Source organism: Monodon monoceros, unplaced genomic scaffold (assembly GCF_005190385.1).
Source record: "Monodon monoceros isolate NGI ecotype Baffin Bay Population unplaced genomic scaffold, NGI_Narwhal_1 Super_Scaffold_5, whole genome shotgun sequence".
In the NCBI taxonomy this organism is placed as follows: domain Eukaryota; kingdom Metazoa; phylum Chordata; class Mammalia; order Artiodactyla; family Monodontidae; genus Monodon; species Monodon monoceros.
Genome location: NW_021703782.1, coordinates 49,452,693 through 49,474,739, shown reverse-complemented (window position 1 = coordinate 49,474,739; position 22,047 = coordinate 49,452,693). Strand labels below are relative to the sequence as shown.

The 22,047-nt window shown below is 38.9% G+C and overlaps 1 protein-coding gene across 15 annotated transcripts in view; it reads right to left on the bottom strand.

Moving 5' to 3' along the window:
* Positions 1-22,047, bottom strand: part of FREM1 (FRAS1 related extracellular matrix 1) — a 170,769-nt gene that overhangs the window by 133,398 nt on the left and 15,324 nt on the right. For 14 of the 15 annotated variants that reach the window (XR_003790791.1, XM_029202856.1, XM_029202857.1 and 11 more), the window contains exons 2-7: positions 21,406-21,913; positions 16,476-16,570; positions 13,473-13,774; positions 11,669-11,865; positions 7,022-7,345; positions 6,515-6,623 (exon numbers count right to left, since the gene is read on the bottom strand). Coding sequence is in view for 14 of the 15 variants with exons in the window: in XM_029202856.1 (XP_029058689.1) it covers positions 6,515-6,623; positions 7,022-7,345; positions 11,669-11,865; positions 13,473-13,774; positions 16,476-16,570; positions 21,406-21,645 (1,267 nt within the window). In the remaining variant the exon portion in view is untranslated. Of the gene's footprint in view, positions 1-6,514; positions 6,624-7,021; positions 7,346-11,668; positions 12,871-13,472; positions 13,775-16,475; positions 16,571-21,405; positions 21,914-22,047 lie in introns of those variants that run through there. The other variant, XM_029202862.1, reaches the window with a different exon arrangement.

The window sequence follows — 22,047 nt, the reverse complement described above, 5'->3', positions numbered from 1 at the left end:
CAGAAAGACAAGATCCAGCCTCATCCACCAGAACACAGGCACTAGTCCCCTCCACCAGGAAGCCTACACAACCCACTAAACCAACCTTAGCTACTGTGGGCAGACACCAAAAACAACGGGAACTATGAACCTGCAGCCTGTGAACAGGAGACCCCAAACACAGTAAGTTAAGCAAAATGAGAAGACAGAGAAACACACAGCAGATGAAGGAGCAAGGTAAAAACCCACCAGACCAAACAAATGAAGAGGAAATAGGCAGTCTACCTGAAAAAGAATTCAGAATAATGATAGTAAAGATGATCCAAAATACTGGAAATAGAATGGAGAAAATAAAAGAAACGTTTAACAAGGACCTAGAAGAACTAAAGAGCAAACAAACGGTGATGAACAACACAATAAATGAAATTAAAAATTCTCTAGAAGGGATCAATAGCAGAATAACTGAGGCGGAAGAACGGATACGTGACCTGGAAGATAAAATAGTGGAAATAACTACTGCAGAGCAGAATAAAGAAAAAAGAATGGAAAGAATTGAGGACAGTCTCAAGAGACCTCTGCGACAACATTAAACACACCAACATTCGAATTATACGGGTCCCAGAGAAGAAGAGAAAAAGAAAGGGACTGAGAAAATATTTGAAGAGATTATAGTTGAAAACTTCCCTAATATGGGAAAGGAAATAGTTAATCAAGTCCAGGAAGCACGGAGAGTCCCATACATCATAAATCCAAAGAGAAACACACCAAGACTTATACTAATCAAACTATCAAAAATTAAATACAAAGAAAAAATATTAAAAGCAGCAAGGGAAAAATAACACACAAGGTAATCCCCATAAGGTTAACAGCTGATCTTTCAGCAGAAACTCTGCAAGCCAGAAGGGAGTGACAGGACATATTTAAAGTGATGAAGGGGAAAAACCTAAAACCAAGATTACTCTACCCAACAAGGATCTCTTTACAGACAAGCAAAAGCTAAGATTCAGCACCACCAAACCAGCTTTACAACAAATGCTAAAGGAACTTCTCTAGGCAGGAAACACAAGAGAAGGAAAACACCTACAATACCAAACCCAAACAATTAAGAAAACTGTAATAGGAACATACATATCGATAATTACCTTAAATGTAAATGGATTAAATGCTCCAACTAAAGACACTGACTGGCTGAATGGATACACAAACAAGACCCATATATATGCTATCTACAAAAGACCCACTTCAGACCTAGGGACACATACAGACTGAAAGTAAGGGGATGGAAAAAGATATTCCATGCAAATGGAAATCAAAAGCTGGAGTAGCAATTCTCATATCAGACAAAATAGACTTTAAAACAACGACTATTACAAGAAGTAAAGAAGGACACTACATAATGATCAAGGGATCAATCCAAGAAGAAGAAATAACAATTGTAAATATTGATGCACCCAACACAGGAGCACCTCAATACATAAGGCAAATACTAACAGCCAGAAGAGGGGAAATGGACAGTAACACAATCATAGTAGGGGACTTTAACTGCCCACTTTCAGCAATGGACAGATCATCCAAAATGAAAATTAATAAGGAAACACAAGCTTTAAATGATACATTAAACAAGATGGACTTAGTTGATATTTATAGGACATTCCATCCCAAAACAACAGAATACACTTTCTTCTCAAGTGCTCACGGAACACTCCCCAGGATAGATCATATCTTGGGTCACAACTCAAGCCTTGGTAAATTTAAGAAAATTGAAATGAGACTAGATATCAATTATAGGAAAAAATTTGTAAAAAATACAAACACATGGAGGCTAAACAACACACTGCTTAATAACCAAGAGATCACTGAAGAAATCAAAGAGGAAATCAAAAAATACCTAGAAACTAATGACAATGAAAACACCATGACCCAAAACCTATGGGATGCAGCAAAAGCAGTTCTAACAGGGAAGATTATAGCAATACAATCCTACCTTAAGAAACAAGAGACATCTCAAATAAACAATCTAAACTTACACCTATACCAATTAGAGAAAGAAGAACAAAAAACCCCAAAGTTAGCAGAAGGAAAGAAATCATAAAGATCAGATCAGAAATAAATGAAAAAGAAATGAAGGAAACGATAGCAAAGATCAATAAAACTAAAAGCTGGTTCTTTGAGAAGATAAACAAAATTGATAAACCATTAGCCAGACTCATCAAGAAAAAAAGGGAGAAGACTCAAAATCAACAAATTAGAAATGAAAAAGGAGAAGTAACAACTGACACTGCAGAAATACAAAGGATCATGAGAGATTACTCCAAGCAACTATATGCCAATAAAATGGACAACCTGGAAAAAATGGACAAATTCTTAGAAGTGTACAACCTCCAGAGACTGAACCAGAAAGAAATAGAAAATATAAACAGACCAATCACAAGTGTTGAAATTGAAACTGTGATTTAAAATCTTCCAACAAACAAAGCCCAGGACCAGATGGCTTCAAAGGCGAATTCCATCAAATATTTAGAGAAGAGCTAACACCTATCCTTCTCAAACTCTTCCAAAATATAGCAGAGGGAGGAACACTCCCAAACTCATTCTACAAGGCCACCATCACCCTGATACCAAAACCAGACAAAGATGTCACAAAGAAAGAAAACTACAGGCCAATATCACTGATGAACATAGATGCAAAAATTCTCAACAAAATACTAGCAAATAGAATCCAATAGCACATTAAAAGGACCATACATGATGATCAACTGGGGTTTATCCCAGGAATGCAAGGATTCTTCAGTATACCCCTATCAATCAATGTGATACACCATATTAGCAAATAAACAGAGAAAAACCATCTGATCATCTCAATAGATGCAGAGAAAGCTTTCGACAAAATTCAACACCCATTTATGATAAAAACCCTGCAGAAACTAGGCATAGAGGGAACTTACCTCAACATAATAAAGGCCATATATGACAAACCCACAGCCAACATCATCCTCAATGGTGAAAAACTGAAAGCATTTCCACTAAGATCAGGAACAAGGACAAGGTTGCCCACTCTCACCACTATTATTCAACATAGTTTTGGAAGTTTTAGCCACAGCAATCAGAGAAGAAAAAGAAATAAAAGGAATCCAAATCGGAAAAGAAGAAGTTAAGCTCTCACTGCAGATGACACGATACTATACATAGAGAATCATAAAGATGCTACCAGAAAACTACTAGAGCTAATCAATGAATTTGGTAAAGCAGCAAGATACAAAATCAATGCACAGAAATCTCTTGCATTCTTATACACTAATGATGAAAAATCTGAACGTGAAATTAAGAAAACACTCCCATTTACCACTGCAACAAAAAGAATAAAATATCTAGGAATAAACCTACCTAAGGAGACAAAAGACCTGTATGCAGAAAAGTATAAGACACTGATGAAAGAAATTAAAGATGATACAAACAGATGGAGAGATATACCATGTTCTTGGATTGGAAGAATCAACATTGTGAAAATGACTACACTACCCAAAGCAATCTACAGATGCAATGCAATCCCTATCAAACTACCACTGGCATTTTTCACAGAACTAGAACAAAAAATTTCACAATTTTTATGGAAACACAAAAGACCCCGAATAGCCAAAGCAATCTTGAGAAAGAAAAACAGAGCTGGAGGAATCAGTCTTCCTGACTTCAGACTATACTACAAACCTACCCTAATCAAGACAGTATGGTACTGGCACAAAAACAGAAATATACATCAATGGAACAGGATAGAAAGCCCAGAGGTAAACCCACGTACATATGGTCACCTTGTCTTTGATAAAAGAGGCAAGAATATACAGTGGAGAAAAGACAACCTCTTCAATAAGTGGTGCTGGGAAAACTGGACAGCTACATGTAAAAGAATGAAATTAGAACACTCGCTAACACCATACACAAAAATAAGCTCAAAATGGATTAAAGACCTAAATGTAAGGCCAGAAACTATCAAACTCTTAGAGGAAAACATAGGCAGAAACTCTATGACATAAATCACAGCAAGATCCTTTCTGACCCAACTCCTCGAGAAATGGAAATAAAAACAAAAATAAACAAATGGGACCTAATAAAACTTCAAAGCTTTTGGACAGCAAAGGAAACCATAAACAAGACCAAATGACAACCCTCAGAATGGGAGAAAATATTTGCAAATTAAGCAACTGACAAAGGATTAATCTCCAAAATTTATAAGCAGCTCATGCAGCTCAATAACAAAAAAACAAACAACCCAATCCAAAAATGGGCAGAAGACCTAATAGACATTTCTCCAAAGAAGATATACAGACTGCCAACAAACACATGAAAGAGTGCTCAACATCATTAATCATTAGAGAAATGCAAATCAAAACTACAATGAGATATCATCTCACACCAGTCAGAATGGCCATCATCCAAAAATCTACAAACAATAAATGGTGGAGAGGGTGTGGAGAAAAGGGAACCCTCCTGCACTCTTGGTGGGAATGTAAATTGATACAGCCACTATGGACAACAGTACGGAGGTTCCTTAAAAAACTAAAAACAGAACTACCATACGACCCAGCAATCCCACTACTGGGCATATACCCTGAGAAAACCATAATTCAAAAAGAGTCATGTACCACAATGTTCATTGCAGCTCTATTTACAATAGCCAGGACATGGAAGCAACCTATGTGTCCATCCACAGATGAATGGATAAAGAATATGTGGCACATATATACAATGGAATATTACTCAGCCGTCGTACAGAGTGAAGTAAGTCAGAAAGAGAAAAACAAATACTGTATGCTAACACATATATATGGAATCTAAAAAAAAAAAAAAGGTCATGAAGAACCTAGGGGCAAGACAGGAATAAAGAGGCAGACCTACTAGAGAATGGACTTGAGGATATGGGGTGGGGGAAGGGTAAGCTGGGAGAAAGTGAGAGAGTGGCATGGACATATATACACTACCAAATGTAAAATAGATAGCTAGTGGGAAGCAGCCGCATAGCACAGGGAGATCAGCTCGCTGCTTTGTGACCACCTAGAGGGGTGGGAGGGAGGGAGACGCAAGAGGGAAGAGATATGGGGATATATGTATATGTATAACTGATTCACTTTGTTATAAAGCAGAAACTAACACAGTATTGTAAAGCAATTATATTCCAATAAAGATGTTAAAAAAAAATGGTCAGAAGACCTGAATTAACATTTTTCCCAAGAAGACATACAGATGGCAATCAGGCACATGAAAAGATGCTCAACATTGCTAGTCATCAGAGAAATGCATATCAAAACCCCAATGATATATCACTTCACACCTGTCAGAATGACTATCATTCAAAAACAATGCAAATAACAAATGTTGGCAAGGATGTGGCGAAAAGAGAACACTCGTACGCTGTTGGTGGGAATGTAAATTGGTGCAGCCACCAAGGAAAACAGTATGGAGGTTTCTCAAAACACTAAAAAATAAAACTGCCATGTGACCCAGCAATCACACTACTTGGGTATACCTGAATAAAACAAAACCGCTAATTGGAAAAGATACATGTGCCCCAATGTTCATAGCAACATTATTTACAATAGCCACTATATGAAAGCAACCCAAGTGTCCATTAACAGATGAATAGGTAAAGAAGATGTGGTTTATGTATACAATGGAATATTACTCAGCCATAATAAAGAATGAGATTCTGACATTTGCCACAATGTGGATGGACTTAGAGCATATTGTGCTTAGTGAAATAAGTCACAGAGAGACAAATACTCAATGTTATCACTTATATGTGGAGTCTAAAAAATAAATGAATATGAAAAAACAGAAACAGACTCACAGATATACAGAACTACGGGTTACCAGTGGGGAAAGGGAAGCAGGGAGGGGCAAGATAGGGAGAGGGGATTAAGAGGTACAAACTACTATGTGTAAAATAAATAAGGTACAAGAATATATTGTACAGCCTAGGGAATACAGCCAATACTTTATAATAACTTTAAATGGAGTATAATATATAAAAATATTGAATCACTATGCTGTACACCTGAAACTAATATAAAATTGTAAGTCAGTTAAACAATTTAAAAAAATAAAACAAAGCAATTTAAACTCTTATTTATGCATTTTCATTGCCATGCAACCCAACTTAACAATAAGACAATGGATTACAGTCTACGCCTTCCTTCGATGCTTCTGAACAATTTTGAGTTGGAGACCTTTTCTCTCCCAGTCCAACTATGCTCAGTATCACAAATAGTCACTTTTTTGCCTCAATCAGTGGAAAGGGATCTTTGGCTTATCTCCTCTAAAGGAAAGAACTTAGTTTCAGGACACAAGAATCCTGGATTTAAATTTCTCACCCTGACAGCAGGAAAAACAAAACCAAAAAAATAACTATCTGATACCCTTAACCTGTCTGGTTTCAGTTGCCTCATGTGTAAAATGGGAATAAAGCTACCTTTTTTTCCTGACCCATATACTTTCTTGCCTTCCCCTCAAGGCTATGCTGCTTGACTCCTATATTGCACTTTACCTGTGTTCCAGGACACTCTCGGGGCATTTGTGTCTGCTGTTCTGATGGAGATGTGGACAGTAATAGGTGCACTCCTTTCAAAGAAGAAGTCATATACTTCCAACTCCACCTGTAAACAAACAATTGCATATGAACCACACATTGACCATTTATAATATAAAATACCATTATTTCTGGGCTATACACCACGGATGGAGGCAAAACTGATTCAGGTTTCTGCTGTTGCCTGATCTCATTTTTGACAACCTAATCTCACTTTTTCAGGCTGTAGTTCTTGTTCCTTAGTTTATCAGTGTTTTTAACTTTTCCTCTCTGTGAAAGAAGTTCTTAACCCACAATAAGCAAATATGCTAGACATGTTTCCCTGCATTTGCTCAGAAGACTATGTCAGTCCAGCATCAGACTACTAGAGCCTCTCTCAAAGGAGTGGTTCTCCACTGGTGGAGCCTCTTCAAGGACTCTATGAATACCAAATAGGCTAGCAGCTTTGTCTCTCTTCCTTCTTACCTCATAATGTCTCCTCTCAGAATGGCTGCTGTTTGGTGGCTGATAGGCAATTTGCATGTCACTTAGGTCTTTCCAGGTGAAGGAGGACACCGGTCTGGTGTGATCCCACAGGTGAGTCACATAGCCTTGGAGCGGGGCTTTAGTAATGTTGAACACCAGCAAGGGTTTGGGGGTCTCATCCTCTTCACAGTCCAGAACTGATGTAGTCAAAGAGGTCAGGATGAACTGATCCACTTCCAGAATAAACATGGCCATGAATGCAGCCCTTGGAATCTGATTAGGGATGCCAGCTCTGATATAGACGGGTAACCACACACTCTCTGACTTTTGAAGGAGAAAGAAAAGATGAAGGGGGAAACAATATAAATGATGCTATAAAATCAGGGTAAATAGTATGATATTTAACACAAATTTCCTTCACGCCAGCCTAAATATGTGTCTTTTACTGGTGGAGCACACGGAGAACTAATGCTGGGCTCATACCTTAGGAAGCTCAGTGGCCAGAGGCAGAAGAATAATAGTATCTGTGCTGGGATCAGTCTCTAGTCCCTGTTTGCGGCAGGAAGGAATATACGAGCGCTCTCTTGTGGAGCAAATGGGACAGCGGGTTGGTCTAGGGTCATCCTGGACCCTGACCTTTAGGGTGCCTCTGTGAGAAGCCAAAGAATCTGAGCAGAAAGAACCTGGAAGTGGAAATCATATCCTAGGAGTGTCGGGAGGAACTGCAATTGACCAATAAGGCTAGAAATGTACTCTCCCAAGATGAGAGGCCTTCGCAATGGGGCATCTCCAGAGGAACCATGAAATTGCCCAGAGACTAAGAAGCAGCTTGAAACATCTGCCAGACTCAGAGAGCATGAAGTCATATTCCATCAGTGCCTGATCCAATAAGACCTCTCTCTCCAAACTTCTCCAAGCCACCCACCCCCCAGCCTGGAAATTCAGAAACCAGTCAGCAAGGCACAAAGAAAGAGAGAAACAGAAGAAGACAACCCCACCCCCTTCTCACTGCGTGATTTATAAAAAGACAAAGGAGTGATATGCTGAGACAGCACAGAGTTTACACTACTTAGTCTTCACGAGCCATTGAAAAACATTTGAAGATTTGTAATTTAAACAAGAATGGGGAAATTACAGTATGAAAGGACTGGTGCCGAACAATAAGACCAATTAAACCTAGAGTTAAGCCTAAATAAATGTTATTTGAAACATACTAACAAAATGGATACAAATGTCAAAAGAGTGTACTTGAAATAAAAGATGATGCAAGAAATCATAAGGTATAAAAATGACAAACTGGAACTAAAGCTGCAGATTATGTTAACCAAGCCTGCTGGTGAGTAATTGCAGTGAGAAAGGATAAATAGGATCAATGCTCATAATATATAGGAAGGAGGTAAAAGACTTCATTTTTCACTTTAAATGTTAAAAATATAGGTTAAAGAATTTTTTAAATTTAGAAATGAATTTTAAATTGGGATAAAGATTTTTCAAATAAGTAAAGATAAAGGCTAAGAAAATATAAACTAGAGTGCAAGATAATTTCTTTTAACTAGCAATAAAGCAGAAAACAAGATGACAGAAAAAACCCCACAGATATCCATTATTACAGAAATATAGCCTATATTCTCTTGTTCAAGACAAATATTCTGAAATTTAAATATCCAATTATATCTGCCTCACCAGAGAGGCACTTAAAATTATATACAAAGATTAAAAGTAAAAGGATGATCCTAACTTATCATGTAAAGTTTGCAGTTGTAACCATAAGAATTTCAAAGAGAGATGAATTCAAGGCAAGAAACATTAAAAAGGACAGTGTGGGCAGCTGACAGTGATAAAATGTACAAGACAAAGATTCTTATAAGCATCACTATATTTAATACTATTCTGGCCAAACCAGTGGAGAAAACAGTAGAAAAAAGAGGAATAATTATAGAAAAAGAAAGGAAAAAATTATCATCATTAGTGAAAGATGTAATTATGGTCTTTAAAAGCCCAAAGAATTGAAAAATTTTTAGAATAATTGAATTCAAGAAAGAAGCTACACAAAAGAAGATTAGTCCAAGAAATAGCTCTCCTATCTATCATCGGTAACCAATGAGAAGAAATAGTGGAGGAAAAGAAGACTAGTCATAATAATTTAACAAAAACAAATTGTCTAGGACTGGACTTAAGTGTGCACAGCTGACATGAAGAAAACTACAAACTTTACAGAAACATATCAAATATCATTTGCCTCGATGAAGTTAGATAACTTTTGTCTGGATGAGACAACTCAATATGGAAATGTTCCAATATTCCAATTCTTCCCAAAATAATTTATAGTTTTAATCCAATCCTGATAAAAAATATTTAGGGGCTTTTTAAAAAAACTAACAAATATTTAATTACTTGCCTAGAACTAAGAATAGGTGAGAATGGATAAGAAAATTTTGAAGAGGAAGGACTCATGGCTATGAGGAAGGACTTGCCTGTAAAATGTTAAAGTCTATTATAGACCTTTTATATTTAGAATAATATGGTACTGGCACAAGAATAGGTAGGCAAATCTAAGGAACAAAAGAGCTAGCCTTGAAATAGACACATAATATCTTTCTATACAACAGAAGACTCATCTAAAAACGTGTCCATTATTCAACAAATAGTGTTGAAAATTTTGGCTACTTGGAAAAAACTGTTCTGTGTTTCACAATATGATAAAATTCATTTCAGGCAGAATAAAAAGGCAAAAATAAACAGGAAAATGTTTTTAAATCTATAAGAAATTACGGGTGAACAGTCATTTAGTCACTTGATGAGGAAGGACTATACCAGCATAAAAATTAAAAAATAGCAAGATACAAAACTTCAAATATAGTATAAATTCAGTTCCATAAACTAACTCTGGTGTGCAAGCCTCCCCACTCACTCTGTGTGTGTGTTTGTGTATGTGTGTGTAAGGGTGTATATATATAAAAATGGTGGAAATACCCCTAGTTTTGTTTTCTTATTTTTCTTTCTGTGCTTTTAAAAAAAAATCCTCTGCTGTTGAGCATATTACTTTTATATCTGTTTGTGACATGCCAAATTGACTATGGAATAGGTTAATTCTAAGTAATACAGGAAGGTCATTTTAAAGGGGAAACTCCTAATAAAACTGATCTGAAAACATAAAACCCTTTATCAATATACAGACGAAAAAGAAGAAAAATCAATTAGGAAGAAAAATGGCTCTAATTTTTTTTTACAGATACAAAAAAGCATTAAAAGGGAAAGGAGCTTGACCTCAAAACAAACAGAAGACACATACTAGTCGTTAAGAGACGTAGAGTTTAGTCTTGACTCAGCCAGGCATGTATAGTCAAGGTTCGCGAGGTTCACGATTTCTCTGGCTACCACTATAAAACAAGGGGCTTGGGCTAAGCCAATTATTTCCAAACCTGGCTGATGATCAGTTTTTTCACTAGCAAAATATGTATAGAGGTTATTACGTGTCCAACTTTGTGCCAAGTGCTTTGTAAGCATTATCTCATTTAATCCTCTCAATAAGAAGTACTACCATGCCCATTTTAAGATTTTTAAAATGAGGCATAAAGTACAAAGCCACACAGCTAGTTAACATTTGAACCCAGGCAACCTGGGCCCAAAGTCATGCTCTTAACTGTTAATGTTAGACTCAAATCTGTTCTTTCAAAGCTCCCCAAGTGATTTACCTGATCAGTTTGACCAGACTACCTCACGGTTTTTCCAAATCTCAATTATAAAATTCTATAATCCTGTTTACTCATTTCCTTATCATTCCGTGTTTTATTAATTCCTGTGGTAATAATGTTCAATATTTGACTGGGTCTGTTAGGAGAAATCCTAGTGAGAAGTCAGCCTGTGAAAGACGGAGGTCTTCCACAAATGTCATCTCAGATCATCTTAAATCAGCACAAAATCTGAGCTGTTTCAGCAGGTACACAGTCACCCCAGCTTCCCAAATAAACAAGTTACAGCATACATGAATTAAGAGAATAGCATGTCAAATCTCTTATATAGGCTGATTTCACTTTCTGTCATCGTTTCCATGGGAAGAGATCAAAGGAAAGAAAAGGCAGGAGGATGTAAAAGAGATTGGAAGATGCAGGAAGCCCTTGGGGGGCTGTCTCCTTGACAACCCGGTCCTCCAACTCAAAGTCTGAAAGAGTGAAAATGATATCATCTGCCACAGCCATAAAAGTAGGACTGAGCTCCCCCTCTCTCCCAGATTCCTGTGGCCTTGCAGAGTGGGTGGGTGGACCCTCTGATTTCCTCTAACAGATGAAAGGAGGTCTAATAAAGGAGTAAATGAAGCATCAAAGAGTAGGAGTTACAAACGCAGAAATGGCAATCTGAAGAATACTGAAGGGAACGGGAGAAGAAAGTTAGCATGTAACCTGACCCAGGTCCTTTCTAAGCTGCTTCAGTGATGATAGAGCTACAAGAGAGCCAGAGAAGGGAAACTATGTACTGATACTATATACAAAAGCTACTGTTTCAAGCACGTACTGGCAGAACAAGTCTGCAGTTCGCTGAGCTGTTCTACCCACAACCATACAGGAACCAGCACGAGCGCCCCTGTGGAACTGGCTTTCTTGCTGTGGATCAGCTGGGGACACAGACACATAACCCCACAGACTCTACCTTGTATATGATTTTACTCCTGCTATCTGTGAGGTCCAGTCGGATGGAGATGTAATCAATGTGCGGAGAAGGGGGACTCAGATGTTGATATCGAAGCCCTGACAGCAAGAACTCCTCACAGCTCACTTTGAGACTTCCTATTTTCTTCAGTCCCAGGGGACATCTGCCACCAGGACACTTCAGTTCTGTTCCCAGTTCTAGAATGTACAGCAGTGAATTAAGAGAGTCACTTGTACATTAATGATTCTAAAATTTAAAAACCCATCCTCCCTCCCATGGGTACTCATTCCCTCTCACTGCCCAAAGACTACTCACATGTACCCTCCAATCATTCACTGAGTAGGCTGTCATTTTCTTGAAAACCTGTCATTGCCTTTACTGAAAAGAACAGTTGACCAATTATCCAATCAGGTTCTTAACCACCAAAAGTGACCAAGAGAAAAAATATATAAAATGCATTTTCTGGTGCTGGACCATCTTTGACTAATAGGCTCATTGTAGGCCTTCCACAGTCCTGCTCTGGTCTTCCTTTACAGCATCCACTTCCATGGTACCATCATGCCATCTCTGCTAGAATATTCTTCTCACTGAAATTCACTCCCCTTAGTGCTTGTCACACACTCAAATCCTGAAAACCTTTTCAGGTCGACTTAATCTTTTTACTAAACCTTTCTTCAAATATTCATTGACCACCTGAGCCAACCTGCTGTCTCCCACTGAAAACCACAGTCATCTCTCCAATACATAGTCTTTTGTCTCTGTCCAACTGCATTTTTCACTCCTGCACAGTATATGATACTCACAGGCCACTTATTTTTCTAGTGGCCTTTTGCACATTTCCCTGATGTACAAAATGGGTATCCTACTTCCTACCCTGTGAAGGCTGTGAAGACCAAATGAGATGACTTATTGTGCATGTTTTCAGCTATAAATTTCTGTCCAAATTCAAGGTATTATTGTGACCATGATTTTCCCTTATATTTTTTGCTCTTCCCACAGTGCCTAGAACGCTATTATGCATCTAGGAGGTGCCCAAAATGTGATAATTAAATGAATAACAGAAAGAACGTTATCCATTAACTTTTCCTGATTTAAACCATGGCTGCTGCCCACCAGCTCTACCTCAAACCTGCTCCAAGTCTAGTAATACTTAGTAAATTCACCAGCTACTTTTGCTACCACTGCCATTGCTACCTACTATTTTTTTTTTTTTTTTTTTTTTTTTTTTTTTTTGCGGTACGCGGGCCTCTCACTGTTGTGGCCGCACCCGTTGCGGAGCACAGACTCCGGACGCTCAGGCTTGGCGGCCATGACTCACGGGCCCAGCCGCTCCGCGGCATGTGGGATCCTCCCGGACCGGGGCACGAATCTGTGTCCCCTGCATCGGCAGGCGGACTGTCAACCACTGCGCCACCAGGGAAGCCCTGCTACCTACTATTAATAATAACAGCTGACAGTTACCGAGCACTTGCTATGAGCCAGACACTGTGTTAAGCACTTTGTGTGTGATCTCATTCACTCCCATCTTTATACAATCCTATGGAACAGCCACTATCCTTGTCTGTTTTACAGAGACTTAGACAGGTTAAATAATTCGCCTAAAAGCACACAGGGAATAAATAGCAGAGGCAGTTTTCAAGCCTGGGTTTTTCCAATTCCAAAGTCTACACTCTTAACCACTAACTTACATTTTTCAACCAGCTACAAATTATATTAAGTAAAAATCTTTGTCATGGTAGAAGATGACCATTTACAGATCTGTCAGCTTTAGTAACATCGAGATAAGTATTAAAACATATCATACGAGACTCAGGGAAAAAACTGTGTGGCTGATCTCCACGAGGTTCTTCCGGCCAGGGCTCCACCACAACCAGCTGGCCATGAGCTGGCAGCCGAGTTCCCACAGGGTCCAGCCTGACTGTACACTCCAGACTAGCCGTCCTCTCATAATCAAACCTGAGCAGGTTTTTATCAATGGCTCGGGACAGGCCATAGAATTCAGACACCTCCAGTACATTGTCACTCATACGGATGATGTTACAGTCTGGTTCCAGGAGATAGACCCGCAGGATAAAGGTTTCCGTGAAGGTGTCTGTCTCAGTCAATCTGTGGACAGAACAGAGCAAAGGCAATATTATTGGTGCCCAGGTACTTCTGATATTGTGTACTAACTTGGCCGGAAGCTTAAAGATTGGCTCTCACACAATCAGTGTATCAGGTAGAGTGTGGATTTTATTTTATACCCTACTCCCAACCTCTCTCTTCTTTTCCCTTCTTCTCCTTACCTTGGTGACAACTCCTTTTTCTGTTACTTCCCTTTCCAATGACCCTTCTTTTAACACCTTCTCTCATATCCATCATTGACACTGGTACTTAATGACTGCTATGAGCTCAGAGTCCCTTCTCTAGCATGTGTGCAACTTAAGAGTATCCAGCATGTATAACTTATGGATTGACTTTTAATTCAGGAGTGAGGGGGTGAGGGGTTTCTGAGGCATCAAGGCCTTTTTGCTCTTCAGAAATGCCACTACATGAATAGTCATTTACAGTCTAGTTGGGGTGCTCTGCTCAGCGCCTGGCATATAAAGGGTATTCAGTGATGGTTACCTCTATTCCCTTCATTCCCTTAGTGACTATGTTTTCTGGATACTTACAGAGACTAGCAGATATGGGTTGTCACTCTTTACTGAAGGGAGAAAATTAATGGGTGATGGGTGTGTATCAATTATGCAGCTCCTAACTGATGTGCGTTCACGATGGCCCGGGCAGATACTAAACTCTTTATGAAGAGTATATCATTCAGTCTTCACAGGAATCTATCGTAAGTGTTGTTAATCCCATTTTACAGATAAGGAAACAGGCACAGGGAGGTCAAGTAGCTTGCCAAAAGGGCTAGAGACAAGGTAAGAGGGTAATAAACATGCTCTCTGGTTTTCTGCCTCCAACTCCTCTGAATATTCTATTCTAAATCCTCAAGACCAGGGAAATTGACAGGTCCTCTAACTCTGCTCTTCATGTGTGCTCCTCTACCCTCCCCATCCCTCAGAAACTCAAGGAAGAAAGAAGTAGGAACAGCTAGAATTCATTAGCTTTTCCAGCCCTTCCCAGCAAGCTCTTTGAAGCTAATTTGTTTTTTAACTTTAAAGTCTTAGGAAAATCAAACAGCCTTGTATGCTGATTGCATAGCTTCCTAAGGAACCCTTTGGTGCCATCGCATTTCCTGAGCACAGCATTTGGTGCACCCCTCTCTTTCGGCACTTGTCATTCTGAATCACAGTTAGCGACCCATCTTTTGCATGAGACCATGAGAACCAGTCTATGTCTCCTCATGTTTTTGTTTCCTATGTCTAGCATGGGCCTAACCTATAGCAGATGGTCATAAGTGTTTATAGGATGATTCACTGTGCTACAAAACTCTAGACTCATATTAGTCTAGTACTTAAGGGAAATTCATGCTGCCGTATTTTAGCCAAATACTCTTAAAAGCAACAAAAACCAAGTAAAAAACTATATAAGGCCTACTCCACCTACACTGAATTCTCAGTTCCTTCTATAAAGTGAGCAATACCATAACCATGAGCTTATATTTTTTTAACATCTTTATTAGAGTATAATTGCTTTACAGTGGTGTGTTAGTTTCTGCTGTATAACAAAGTGAATCAGCTATACGTTTACATATATCCCCACATCCCCTCCCTCTTGAGTCTCCCTCCCACCCTCCCTACCCCACCCCTCTAGGTGGTCACAAAGCACCAAGCTGATCTCCCTGTGCTATGTAATTTTAAATTAACTTTTTATTTAGATATAATTCACAGACACTAAAATTTACCTTTTTAAAGTTTATAATTCAGTGGTTTCTAGTATATTCATAAGGTTATGTAACCACCATACTCCCTAACTCCAGAACATTTTTATGAGCCCCCCCACCATAAAAATCCACACCCATGAGCATGCACTCCCCATTCACCCCTTCCTCAACAGCTGGCAACCACTAATCCACTTTGTCTTTATGGATTTGCCTTTTCTAGGCATATCATATAAATGAAATTACACAATATGTGACCTTTTGTGTCAGACTTCTTTCACTTAGCATAATGTTTTCAAGGTTCATCCATGTCGTAGCATGTATCAGTACTTCATTCCTTTTTATGGCTGAATAATATTCCATTGTATGGATATACCACATCATGTTTACACATGCATCCGTTAGATTGTTTCAACTTTTTGGCATTTATGAAACATGCTGCAGTGAACATCTGTGTATAAATTTTTGTGTAAACATATCTTTTATTTCTCTTATATATATATGTATATTTAGGAGTAGAACTGCTGGGTCATATTTGTCCAACTCTATAATTGATTTTTTGAACCTTTTTAAAATATAATATGTTGAAAACTAGAAGATATTGCACTTCTAATAAATAAGCAGTTGATAATCAAAAAGAAGAATTTCATTCACTTTTGGAATATATTTTCCTCCTAATTCTCATTAAAAATTTGTAGTTTATAATCTCCATTTTTTATCATAAGTGGGGAATTGAATGACCAGAGATACCCATACAAGAACTCTAAAGGGAAACAGGAGAGGGCTAATAATTTGCCACAGAAATGCCCCAAGGAAGATGATATAAATAAAAGTAACTGAAAGGTTGCTACAATTCTTGCCTCACCCACTCAGGTCTCCAGTTCCTACTGCAAATTACTTGTTTGAAATCTAGTAACTCCCATCATAATATCATCTATCCAAAGAAAAAGAAGTACAGAGTGGTTATCTGCTAAGAATGAACAATGCTTCTATGCTGCTTACCTGTAAAGTCTAAGCTTCACTGTGTCTTCATCAAGAATTGGGCAACCGTTGTGAGTATACTTTACTTCATTGGGAAGGAAATGGCAGTCAAAGACCTAGTTCACATGAAGAAATGGATACACATCTGTGAGAAAACTGGTACATTTTTAAATTTTTCCAGCAGTAAAGTACTGCCTGAAGAAATTATGGTCTCTTAGCATTGTGTGTGTGTGTGTGTGTGTGTGTGTGTGTGTGTTTTAACCATCACCACCTCTACCCACCCCCATGCCTATGACCATCCTGCTTATATAGCTGTGTTTTGCTTTGAGAATATCTAAATTATGAAAATCCAAGCAGATCAGGCAGATAAATTAAGCAGTGATTATCTCTAAGTAACTATCTTTTTCCAGTGTATAGTACATTTAAAATATGGTTCCATTTTTCAAAATGTTATTTACCAACACCATAGCAACTGAGTCAGAGAGGTCTACCTCTGTGTATGTAGAAACAGGCATGCATTACCCCACATACAAACACGCTGTATTAGCTCTGTATTTTTTTCTTCTCCTTTTATTGCTTTCCTTTCCGAATAGTGTTTTTATATTTAAAAATGAAGCCACTTACTACAGACACTATTGTGGTCGATCAGAGCCAAACACGACCCACAGATGTTTCTCATTTACTTGCAAAAGACTGCTTTTATTAGTAACGTAATAGCAGAAATGACTGATGAGACAAATAACAATGTCAAGGCAATTTTCTCTATTCAAACAAAATTATAATTAACTGTATCACCTCACTCAGAACCACTAAGGATTGCTAATTGTTATATTCTGGGAGTCATAGTTTTTAAAAGAAGAGTTTTCTCTTCCATTCACACCATGACCCTCATTATGCCCGATCGGACTTGGTAGAGTTCTAAGAAATACCCTCGAGGTATTCACATATCATCATTGTTGAGTTCATGCTATTTAGCCTGTACCTTGTTACAGCCTCAAACATTTACAAACAACATAATCCTCCCTGAGAAGACTTTCTCACTAATACAAATGATCGTTTCCTACAGACATCTTTGGTTCCTCTTTTTAATTGACAACAAGGAAGGAGATAAAGGAAAGACCTTTCCCGTATCATTGACAGATAGTCACTGTAACAAAGAGACAATCTGCTTTGTTAAAAGAAACATCTGTTTTATGTTTCATAATATGTTTTCCTTTTATAAAAGGCGACAACCATAATTCCATAAATTTACTAACTAAAACAAAGGAGAGCTAAATCCTTTTCTAATTACTGTCTAGCTTTGTTTTTTTCCACTTCAACTGCTTTTCAATTACAATTTATAATTAAATTGTCACACATTCCTAACTCATTACTCATTAATGACAGCAAACTGGTTCAAACTAGAGATATTTTCTTACTTCTGCATTTCCTATTCAAAAGAGTGAGCTCAGTGCTAAACGGGGGTGCTTTTCCACCCAGGAAATTTCTTGCTTTGGGTCAGGGGTGAGAAGTACTGTGAGTGGGTAAGTCTTGTCCTAAAACATGAGGAAAACATATTGCCATCAACCTTCTCTAATTGACTATCTCGAGAAGGTTATCGAGACAGAAGGTACTCGTGTGCACCAAGTGAAATCCCTTTCCAAATAACCAATAGGAAAATGAACCTGTTGGTCCTACGACAAACTTCAGTAATGGAATGAAAACACTGACTGAACAGATGTTAAACAAAACATTTTCTGTACAACTCACATGAAACGGTTCATTACACAGCAGGGTGCTGTTAATACAGTCATCTCGCTAGGAATGGGCCCAAATAAGCCTGCTTTCAACTTACTAGTAAGCTCTATTAAAGAGTAATGTTTAGGATGTGTGTGTGTGTGTGTGTGTCTGTGTGTGCATAATTGGCTTGGCTATGCTTGGCTGTGTTTAATTTCAAAAACTCCATAAGAAATCAATCCCTGGGGAGAACTGCATCAACCTGAATTTAGTACAGCTACATATTGCAAAAAAGCAGTTTTCACTTAGGGATTTTGTTTTTGTTGAAATTATCATAATGAAAAAATAGGATCACCAAGTGGTTTGAGAAACAAAGTTTTCCGGACATACAGATTTCATGATAGTACCCAGTTCTCATATTTGACCAAAAGGCAACGAAACTCCACATTTTAATGGACTCCTTTCCACAGAATAACTGTTAGCAGCTATATATCACATATTTACTTTAGATGATATAAATCTGTTTGAGATGTCAGATGTACCTCTGGATAGACATACACTAAACATTATCTTTTAATCAGCACATTAGAGGACCCTTTGGGGATGTTTGGAGCCCTGCCCCTTTGCCTTGCAATGCAGACTTCCCTAAATCAGACAGATATGTTGTTTCTGTTCCACATTGTCTTTCTAGTAATGGATTTTTGCCAGAAAATCAGAGAAAGTTTGAAAATGAGACAACTTAGAGATCTATCACAACACTTGATCCTTGTGACCAAATAAATGTTTTACCTAGTTCTAGTCATGTGGATCCCTTTTTGCTCTCCAGTGCCTCAGAGCTAGCCACATAGTGAAGACTATTAAAATATCACTGAAAATGATGTTATTTTTCATTACTCTCATAGAAAGTGCTATATGAAGCACTTTAGAAGTCATAGGCTATCTGGGATGGGGAGAGGATATCCCCAGAGGCTGGTTTAAGTAACAGGAGATCCTCCCCAAAATGCTTTCTAAGGAGGGAGAATCTGGTGAATAATAGGCCTTTGGTTTTGCATGCTTGGGGCCAGAGCTTAATACAGCTGGACCATAGATTACCCCAGTGCGCTACAAGGAGGAATTTTTCCTCTCTTCTTATCTCACAAAATATATTCAGCCTTACTTCTAAATAAATGTTGCACACATTTTTTTAATATATTGCTTGGAAGGGTTACCAAATTATCAGTTCATCAGTCTTTATAAGGCACCCACCTTTTTCCATATAGCCCTGGGTCTCTGCTCTATCAGGGATCCCAGGCATCTAGGATTCGGGTCCTATTTTGCTGCTCCCCAAAACTCCAAGGATTTGCTTTTGACCCCCGTGCCTGTAGTTAGGGCTCCACGGCCTGCTGCTGAGCCTATTCGTGTCACCTACTCATCGCATTTAGTGCATTGGGGCTCCAGACATGAGCTATCCCAGGCGTCTCCTTTAGCCCTAACTTGTAGGTGCCAATCAAACACATTTTCCAGCATAAGTTACGTTGGGTGAAAGTGGGGAGATGTTGCACTTACCACACAAATGGGAAAACCAGGGTGACCTGGGTCCATGAGCACATACTAACATTTTTTAGATGCCCATCTGAAGCTCACTGACTGACAAAAGAAAAACCCACAGGAAACCGGAGGGAGACATTTAGTCACAGTCACATGAGCCATACTCCCAATGTGAGAGCCTGCCATAGCATTCTGATGTGTTTCAGAATCAGACTATAACTGTAATGGAAGTAAAGGAAATGTCTAGAGATGTCAACTTGAGCTAGCATCTATCTCAGTCTCTTTAGTTCATCTTTATGACATCTAATACCACTTTTGAATAAGCCGATAGAATAGTTTTTTAGCCAAATAGAGAGGAAGAGGAAGAACATTAATGCTCACAGTTCAGCAAACAGAAATGCTGTATTTTGCTAGGAGCAGCAGCCATACCCAGCATTGAATATTCTGAAAACTGTTTGCCTTGAGAAGAAAGTTAAACCACAGCAGGAACAAGTAATAAGACCAGAAGCAATTTTCTATTGTGTATAAAGATAAGCTCTTTAAGCAAATGTATGATAATACAGACTTCCCTAAACCCAGTGAATTAGCGGGTGACTCCACCCTACAAAAGGATTGAGCACAGAACACCCTTAAATGACAAGGTCTCCATGGTAGTGATTAAAGGGAAAAAAAAATTTTATGAAGACATTTTTGAAGAACAATGAATATTTAAAATGAAGTGTCTTCATATATCATTTCCAGATCTCTTCCCTTACTCAAGGGAACGTTCAAGGGATGGTAATAGATTAAAATGTCTTTGTGTTTAACTTTTGCTATTCTGCAGTCACAAATGTGTCCTAAAGATGTCCTGAAACCCTGATATCTTATCCAAAGGCACTCTGGCCATGGGTGAGATAATTTGGGGGCAGGAATAGTCCCATAAAGACTGACCATATCACACCACACAGGAGACTGCCCACTCCAACCCGTTTTCATTCTCTCTCCCTCTCGTTTACTTCTCTCTCTCTCTCTCTCTCTCTCCCCCTCGTTCTGTTTTTTTCTCTCTCTCCCCTAAGATTCTCATAGAGTGGCCATGTACCTAAAATAAGATGTGATTCCCTTACCATTATGCCTTTTCCTGGCTGATTAGCTGTTTTATAAGGTCAAAGAGCAGGTAATATTTACACAAGATTTCGTCAATAAGAGAGGATAAATTGGAAAGACTTGTCAATTTGGTGCATTACTAATTTTAAAAATGCATCCATCCATATCTGTTCGAACCATCCTTCCTCCAGAGGGGCTGACATAAATAGGAGTAACTCCTGTTGGTTTCAAGGCTGTAATCCACAGTCACCCAAGAACATTCAAAAAACAGGTTTGACCAATCTCAAATCATTACCTCGTACACCTGAAACTAACATTATATGTCATTATACCTCAAAAAAAAATTTTTTAACAGGTTTCACCTTGCATAGAAAAAACAGTGCAGTATTATGCCCGCTAACTGCAACTCCACCGTTTCAAATTTGAACACCTTACAACACTCACCTCTGCTAGCTTGAAGGAAGAGCTTGATCTCTCTCTCTCTCTCTCTCCCTCTCCCCCTCTCCCTCCCTCCCTCCCTCCCTCCATCCCTCCCTCTCTCTCTCTCTCTCTCCCCACCCCCCAACATTATCACACACTCTCATTCATACACACTACTAGATAGCAAATCTCAGATATGACCTACCTGTGGAGTGAGTTTCCCAACCCTCTGGGTTATTGGTTCATTCATCACAACTTCCACTTTGCAGGCATCTTTCTCTTTGGGGATGGCGAACTTCAGGTCATCCTGAGACAGGAAGGCGGAGCTGCCCTTCATCACCCTGACCCCTCGGTTAACACGGATGAGGGTGGGGCTGGCCCAGCCTGGGAGCAGCCTGAGCAGCAGCAGCAGGGCACCGAGCCCACCCCAGCGTAGAGAGCTCATGCCGACAGGGGCCAACTCGTTTCCATCCACCAGTGAAATCCCTTCAACAAAGGAGGGCTTCTGTGCCTTCTCCGGGGGTGTCAGCTCATAGTCCAAGGGGCAGGGCAAGGGGTCCCGACAACGTGCCCCAAGATCTTAACACGTCCCTTTCATTTCAAACTCAGACAAGAAGGTCTTTCAGGCAGTCCCAGAGCTTTTAATAAAACTCGCTGATCACTCCTGACAACGCCCGGCAAGATTAATGTGCCTCCCAAGTGCTTTTTTAATCCTGCAAATGGGACGAGGAGTTGGAGGAAAGTGAGAGAGAAACAAAAAGGTTTATGTGGCTTATTCAAAAGACCCCCACCGACAAAGGAATCTTTCAACCAGCCTGTAATTTCAGCTAAATTAAAAACAAATAAA